Source organism: Helianthus annuus, chromosome 16, assembly GCF_002127325.2.
Source record: "Helianthus annuus cultivar XRQ/B chromosome 16, HanXRQr2.0-SUNRISE, whole genome shotgun sequence".
Lineage (NCBI taxonomy): Eukaryota > Viridiplantae > Streptophyta > Magnoliopsida > Asterales > Asteraceae > Helianthus > Helianthus annuus.
Window position 1 is genome coordinate 111,757,276 of NC_035448.2, and position 8,676 is coordinate 111,765,951.

Below are 8,676 nucleotides of genomic sequence, written 5' to 3' on the forward strand. Positions count from 1 at the left end.
GGTCACTGAGGCGTTGAAACATGATGACTGGTGTGCGCAGCTGAGGTCTATCATCGATCCTCCAAAGACCGTGGAATTATCAGATGAAGAGGAGGCAGCCGGCGGTGGTGGTGATGGCGACGGTGATGGTGATGGTGATGGCGATGGTTACGAATAGATAGTGTACGCAGGCTGATGCCTTGTAATTTTTGTTTTTGACTTGGATGTAATCGTTGCACGGTTGCGCTTTTGGAATATGACACATTTATGTTTGCTTTCTATTCGTCAAGTTACAATTATTGCATTGTTGTTAGAAACTTTGGTTAAATTCGCTCGAATAAATGTAAGTGTGGCTCGTGTATGAGTGTTACTGCCCGGTCTCGCGCTATGTTCGCGGAGGACCTTGGAGGTGTAACTCAAGAGCTCGTAATTTACTGAAGTGTTTTCGTGCTAATCAAAAGTTTAACATGCACTTGTAACGTAGACGGCATGATGGTAAATCATAAGGCATAGCCAATGCTTGCATTAAGTAGCTTAGAAACAGGCGCGAGGCCCACATACATAATCGAAATAGAAGAAAAAAGGCATATAGCCAACATAGGTAATTAAAAGGCGCGTGGCCAACATAAATAGATAAAAGGCGCATGGCAAAAATAGCTAAGTGAAAAGGCGCATGGCCAAGGGTAATCACATGTAACACTTGCGCAGTTGTTGCGCATTCCATGTGCGCGGGATGATGTGTCCATCTAGGGTGCGCAACTTGTATGCCCCTTTTCCTAGCACCTCATGTATTAAGTATGGGCCTTCCCACTTAGGTGCTAGTTTCCCAGGGCGTTCAGCATTGGAGGCTTTGTTGTCTCTGAACACGTATTCACCTGGAGTGTAGGTACAAATGCGCACACTTGGCCTCTTTTATTCGCACTATTTCGCGCCTTTCTTCGAGCTGGTCTAAGTTTAAACGGTGCTCCGCCTCGTTATCAATCTTGTTTACTGCTGATAAGCGCGGCGAGGGGAGGCCTATCTCTGCTGGGATAACCACCTCAAAGCCATAGACAAGGCTGAAAGGGGTTTCGCCAGTGCTTGTTTTGGCATGGTTCGATGAGCCCACAAAATGCTAGGGAGCCCATCCACCCAGCCTCTTCGCTTGGTGCCCAGGTGGGCCTTTATCCCTTTAACAATGCTTTTGTTGACACTTTCTACTTGACCGTTGCCTTGAGGGTGCGCAACAGAAGAGAAAGTGTGTTCAATGTTTAGCTCTTTCATCCACTCTTGAAGGTATTCGGATGCAAAATTGGTGCCATTATCAGTTACGATCTTGAGCGGGAGACCAAACCTGCAAATGATGTGTTCCCATATGAATTTGCACACCATCATCGCAGAAGTTGATGCGAGGGCCTTTGCTTCTACCCACTTAGTGAAGTAGTCAACATCAACGATTATAAATTTCACTGCTCCGGGAGCTTCGGGGAAAGGTCCCACCATGTCAATCCCCCACTGCTGGAAAGGCCAGGCTGTGGACACAGGGATTAGATCATTCTTTGGGCGCATGGTTTTTGGAGCGTGCCTCTGATAGGAGTCGCATTTGTGCAACTCTTTCAGAGCGTCAACGTGCATCCCTGGCCAATAGTAATCAGTGTTCATTATCTTTGCTACGACCATGCGCGGGCCCGCATGAATGCCGCAGATGCCTTCATGTATCTCCCTGATCAGGTAACTTGCATCCTGAGAGTCCATGCAACGTAGTAGTGGCCCTAAGAAGGATCTTCTGTACAGAATGCCCCCATTCATCTCATAGAACAGCGCTTTGTTTTGTATCTTTCTGGCCTCTGCCTTGCTTTCAGGGATAATTCCTTCTTGAAGATATTGAATGATAGGAGTCATCCACGATGGTGGCCCTACCTCAATTACATTGACTTGACGTAACAAAACAGATGGGGTTTTTAAGACTTCGATTCTTACATCTTTGGCGAGATGTTGGAAAGCCGTTGAAGCAAACTTGCTTAGCGCGTCTGCTGGCTTGTTCTCTGATCGATTGATATGAACAACCTTGTATGATTTGAACTGTTGAAGCAACTCTTTCGCTTGCTCTAAGTACAAGGAAATAACTTCGCCGTTTGCATCATATAACCCGTTAATTTGACTCGCGATTAGGAGATAGTCGACATGCGCTTGTAAGTTTTGCGCTCCCATCCTGATGGCCAGAGGCAAGCCTGCCAAAAATGCTTCATATTCTGCCTCATTGTTGGTATTTTTGAAATCCAACTTGATGGCATAGACGAACTCATGCTTCTCTAGGCTAACAAGGCGCAAACCAGCTCCTGCGCCGTCTTCATTTGAAGCTCCATCGGTGTATAGCATACATAGTTCATCTGATGTATCTTTGATGGGAGTTTCTACTGCTTCACATTCTTTGATCTTGTCTTTAGGCATTCTTCAATATAATCAAACAATGGACTCAAAAAAAAAAAAAAAAAAAAAAAAACTCTTTGATTAAAATTGAAGGTACATAAACCTTAAACTATGAACCCTAATTATACTGAACAACCCTTTGAAGAACAAGTAACCTACTTTTATAAAGAAACCAAATAAAATAAAACTAGTATTCCTAAATCTTGCTACTAAAATAAAATACAAATAAAAGTATTTACATATCTTATACAATATAATCTTATAACGCATTTGAGATATATATTACACGAGACACATGTTGATTGTAGATTTGTACATGGGTATTTTCTCTTTCTCCAAATTGTTTGTTTATATGAATCAACATTCTTAAATTGGATATAACAGCTATGAAAACCACCAAAATATTCTTAAAGATTCAGTTAAGCACTATTTCTAACATCAATAAAAAAAAAGCATTAGTTATTTGATGGCTGTCGTCAGAGTCAATCAAAAACCTAAATAAACTACGTAGATAGCGTAAGTAGGGTATCGTATTAATGGGGAATTTGTGGTTAGTGTTTAGCTAAATTATTTAATTTACTACTACTAATCTAAAATTGAGGGTTTTGATTAATTTAAAAGAAACTAAAAAAACTAACTACCAGAAAAGATATCAGATTCATAAAACGTAACTTCCTCCAAACTTCAGGTTCTAGGTTTCACAAAACTCAGTTTAATCGGTTAATTGGCCATCACATAGATATGATGCTGGAAAGTTGATTAAATTAATTTGGTAATAAAAAATTGGTCTTTGTCATCAGATCTTTTACAGTTTGATTAACCCTATTTACTAGTGTGAGTCAACCTACTCTATCTCACCCAACAAATTACTAGGTTTTGTCATCAACCGAACAAGTTGTAAAGCAAGAACTCAAAACACATGCAAATAGTTCAAAGAAACCAACACATCAATGTATTCATACAACGTTGTCAAAGTAAAAAATACATCCAAACCTGAGTATAAACTGAATAAAATAAAAACCTAACTGAACCGTCCGCCTGTAGGAAGCCACGAAGAGCCTAGCCGCTCATGATTGTCTTCACAACTTCGGTTGTTATCCCGCGTTGATCAAACATGTATCAATAATTTGAGAGATGAAAAAGGAATATAAAATTCATCCCTTTGATATGTGTATGGCAAATAACCGTCAGCGATGCTCTCTCTCTAACATCGCCGGAAAACACAACGAACTGTCGCCGGTGGCTCGACGAAGTTGAGAACAATTGGTTTAGCATGCAAGGACTGTTGTGATTCACATATTGTTGCCAATCTACACCTACCTTTCATCCTAAATCGATCCTTTGATTCTTCCATTCGCCTTCCGGGACTTTGCTTCTCCTTTCCGTGATTAACCCCTGTGATTATCATCGTTCGAGTCCAGATCTTGATTGCTTAGTCGGTCTGTTATCGATCGCGGCTATATTGATAGTTCAGCTAGATTGATACGAATCCAATTAACCTTTTAAAGATCTGTGTCTTCGTCGCGGTGATACGTTCATCAAGAATGGAGAGAGGGCGAGGAATATTCAACAACAACGGGAGGAGATACGACAACGGCAGAACATTTGATAACTTTGGTAGAAGATATGAAGATAACACGAGACGTGAAGATTGCATGAGAGAGGAGCCATGGCGGATTGCAAAATACAAAGGAAGAAGGCTGGTTCAGGAAGATAAACTGCAGAAGAAACCACACATAAGAGAAACTACATACTTCATTGGCAACTTACCATATGACTGCTCAAGCTACCTTTTATGGGACAATTTTCAAGACTTTGGAAACATGACCGATGCCTACGTACCAAAAAAGAAAGACAAGATTGGTAACACCTTTGGATTCACCAGGTTTGCGGGGGTTAGAGATGTGCATGCTTTAGGGGAAAATCGGGGATCGGTCAAAATCGACAAGGTTAGGGTTTCCGTTAACTTGGCAAAATTTGAGAAAGGCAATAACTTTGGAATCAACAAGCATAAGGGTTGGGCCAGGGATAACGATATGGCCAGAGAGAATCAGACAATGCCGATCAAAGCAAAACAAAAGTTACCACAAGTTGTACCTGTTAAGACGAATGACGTGAATGGTAATTACAAACATCAGTACCAGAATAACGCTTGGCTACCCAAAAATACACCTGGGAATGCACAGGAAATGCAACCACGAAGCATACGGAAAAAACATTTCTATGGGGATTCGAGAACTCAAGGTACAAGAAGAAAACCTGGAGATTAAGTTACAGGAAAGTGAAAACTCAAAAAGGTGGAGGAGAAGGTCTATTATTGGTGAAGTTAAAAATCCCAATGACATGAAAGATTTACAAACACTGATGGAACTTGACGGTATTTCTGGTGTATCTACAAAATATTTGGGTGGACTAAGGGTCTTACTTGTTTTCAAAAGTGCAACAGAGGCGGAGGATTTTGTTAAGTTAAAGAAAGAACTATGGTCTACCTGGTTCTCGTCAATTTACCAATGGGAAGGATAAAAATTATCATTCCAAAGGTTTGCATGGATTATCATTAGAGGTGTGCCATTACAATTCTAGGGTCCAGACATTTTTAATCAAATTGTTAATCTGGTTGGGATGGTGATCATTCCCTCGAACGCTTCCGAAGAAGACGCTGATCTATCGGTAAACATGGTTGGAGTATTATCCGATAAGGTTGGCCGTATCAACAGTTTGTTAACGTTAAGATGGGGAGGTGAACCCCTCACAATTTGGATATCGGAAACAGATATGATTAGGAAGGATTGGGTGGAAGATAGCCGGAAAAACGAATGGTCATCGAAATGGGGAAAAGGTATGCCAAAAGTTGTCCATGCGGAAGTCGGAACTTCCTCATCGGGAAGTGAGGAATCTAACTGTGAGAATGAAGTTTTTGAAAAAATAAATCAGACATTAAAGAAGGCGGCTAGTAAATCGGCGTGCAATATGGGTTGCATGGAAGGTTCAAATGACAGTGGGGACACAACTCATCCAAATGATGACCCACCCATTATTGAAATTAACTTTGAGTCACCACTCATTAGCAACAACAACTCGGCAGACCCTTGTAACACACCCCCACCTCCACCATCACGTCCTCCTAGGTCCAATATGGAGCCCAACTCTGGTTTAGGCCTGAATGATCTTTTCATTGAAGAGGAAATTATGGCAGATACTCCACCTATTAGGCCCATGGAGGATAATAATAATAATAATAATAATAATAATAATAATAATAATAATAATAATAATAATAATAATAATAATAATATTGATTTGTATGATCCATTTAACTTAATGGATATCATTAACCAGGTGGCCCAACAAGAAAAGAATATTGACTTGAATAACATACCATGTTCCCCACATCAGAGTGACGAGGTTAGGTGTAATGCTCAAGCTCCTCCACCTCAACAAAAAGTAGGTCAAAAAAGAAAAAAAACATTGCTTTCCATCAATGAAGATGAAGGATGCCCTTTGGTATGGAAGAAATTCAGGAACCTCGAAGAGTAGGAGTAAATCAACTTCTGGTACAGAAGAATCGTCGGTTGGAGGTGCCAATGATAATGATGGTATCGCAGATGATGTCATTCGACAGGAGGTCACGGCAACAATTAATATTGGGGAAAATGTTGGATTTTGAGTCTCTGGACATCAAGATAGGATTCAGAGACAGATTGAAGATGCACAGGCGACAACTCGTTCCAAATGAATTTCTTGACCGCAAACATCAGGGGGGCAGGTGACTCCAGCAAGGCGGAGCACATCAGGAATCTCAAACGAAAAAACAGACTTGGATTAATCGTCGTTCAAGAAACACATTTAGCAAATTCTCTGAACTTATAGGTAAGAAATTTCTGGGATAACACTATTTTTGATTTTGAAGCATTAGAAGCATCTGGTAGATCGGAGGCCTACTAAGTGTTGGTCCCAGTTTGGACTTAAAAACTTCTTTTCACGTAATATGGAAAGTGATTTCAATAGATGTGAAAATAGTGTGCGGAAATAGAAATCAGACTTTCCAGAAACAAGACCTACAGAATTTTCAAGTTTATATCACTTTGAAACAAAATGGTTTACAATGTGATTGTAAGATTATTATCTATAACAAATGAATACTTGAATTCTGAGGGTGAAAGGACAATGGAGTTTGTAGTATGTATTGAATGCTAAGCTTAACTCATTGTTCTCTGCTTGATGTGCCTTCTATTTATAGACGACTGAATACATGAATAAACATTTGTTTATTTATGTATTATTTCCTGCAAAAAGTAGCTTCTTGACATATTCATTGAATCCAATTATCAAGTGGCCTTTGTCATCGTGATATCCAATAATGTCAACTTACTTCGGTTATTGTGGCAGGATAGAACTGATTTTTAGACAAGTGGGGTTTTTATCAGAATTTCTGATATACCACTTCATCAGAAATTCTGGTGAACAAATCATCAGAAAATCTGATGATCAGAATCGTCAGAAACTGATGAGATCCATCAGAAGGACCTACTCTCATAATCTTCTTCAGCTCTTGATCAACTTATGATACTTTGAAGTAGATGTTGCTGCTTTCAGTTGTCTTATCCGATCTTCTTCTTCTTGTTTTGATCTTCAGGACTGTTATCTTTTTCATAGATCAAGTTGAATCTTATTTTCTTCAATACTTACAAATAACGTTTCCTAACAGTTTCCCCCTACGTATTGTAAGAAAATGAACTATCTCATGAACAGAAAATTTCTAAACTGTGGAAACTTAGAATTTGCAAATGAAACCAGTTATTGCTATTCTGAAAAACAAATTACATAATGAAATTAAAAAAAATATGCTTTTCAACACAGCTTCACTTTCTTTAGTACATCTCCATGCTTTAATTTCTTCTTGTAAGAGATATACTTGTTGCAGATGTCATACATGTCTTTGTACCAGGTTCTTGCTTGAATCCATTCTTCAATCATTTGTTCAATTTCTTGTCTTTGGTCCTCCATGTTCATTCTTGTCTTCTGTAGTTGTTCTTGTCTCCTGTTCATACTTTTCATAATAAACTTCAGAGTCTGATTTGAGTACTTGCAGATATCAACACTTCTGAACAGAGCTTTGTTCTTCTCAATATCTCTGAAGATTACACCATAGTTATGTTTGTTATTTTTACTTGGCAGTTCAATGATGTCTCCAGATCTTGCATCTTCCAATAGCTCTGAGGGAATTCTTGTCTTTGGTGCACTGATATAGACCTTTTTATTGTGCACATAATCATAGTTGATGCATAAATCAAAGTCTGAAAAAGCCATTCTTTCAAACAGCTGTATTCCAACATTTGATATGCCCTTTAATGCTCTTCTGACTTCTTTGTTGTTTTTGTTTTCTTTTTCATATTGATCCTTCATGAACAGAATGTCTAAAGGATGTAATCTATCAGCAATTTCTTCATCAGTCACTTTTTCTTCTTCCCCATTTTCTCTTAGAAGTGTGTATCTGTTATGTACATAAGTTCCTCCAACACCATCAGTTCCAACTTTTACTCCATCCACTTTTAATATTCTTTTTACTGGATTCTCATTGGTGTAGTGAATGCTTCTTGGACCTCTTTTTAACTTCTCTTCCCTTATAGCCATTCTGACAGGAGTTGGTGGCCTTTCTGGTACATCTTCTTTTGTCCAATAGTATTTCACCAGATTGTATTCAGGGAATATCATTATATCCCTGTCAATCTCTCTAACCAAGACAGATTGAGTTTCAGGGATTTTTCTTTTAACAATCTGTGGTTTTCTTGAATCAGCTTCTTGTTCCCATTCATTCATTGTTTGCAGATTCATCAATTTACTTATGGCAGTGTCATCAGAAGAAGTTGGTTTTGGAACAGTTTGAGAAGTTATAAGTTTCAAATTTGTGAGAACTTGAGGTTTTGAAGTTGTTAACCTTTTCAGCATTTCATCTTTTGAGACATTTGGAGGTGGACCCATCATAGTGGTTCCAGCTTTGGTGATTGGTGTAGCTGATGATTGCTGTGGGGTTGACTTTGGAATTTCTTGGTGTGAACCTTCAATAGGAATTTCTTTCATGATTTCTTTGGGATCCACTTTGGCCAATCTGGCAATGTTGAATTGCATTTTCTTCATCAGTTGTTGCACCTCTCCTACCAGATTTGAGTTGCTAGCTATGCTTTTCTGAACTTTTGTAAATTCAGTTTGAGCTTTCCTCTGCATGGCAGCCCATTCTTTTGACAACTTCTCAAGGGCATCTGTGATACTGTTGTTGCTTGCCCTTAG

At 39.1% G+C, this 8,676-nt stretch overlaps 1 protein-coding gene across 1 annotated transcript; it reads right to left on the bottom strand.

Annotated features, from left to right (window-relative positions):
- Positions 1-996: 996 nt before the first annotated feature.
- Positions 997-2,409, bottom strand: LOC110919460. Its single transcript, XM_022163726.1, has one exon. The coding sequence runs from the start codon at positions 2,407-2,409 to the stop codon at positions 997-999; it is 1,413 nt and encodes a 470-aa protein (XP_022019418.1).
- Between the last annotated feature and the right edge of the window lie 6,267 nt (positions 2,410-8,676).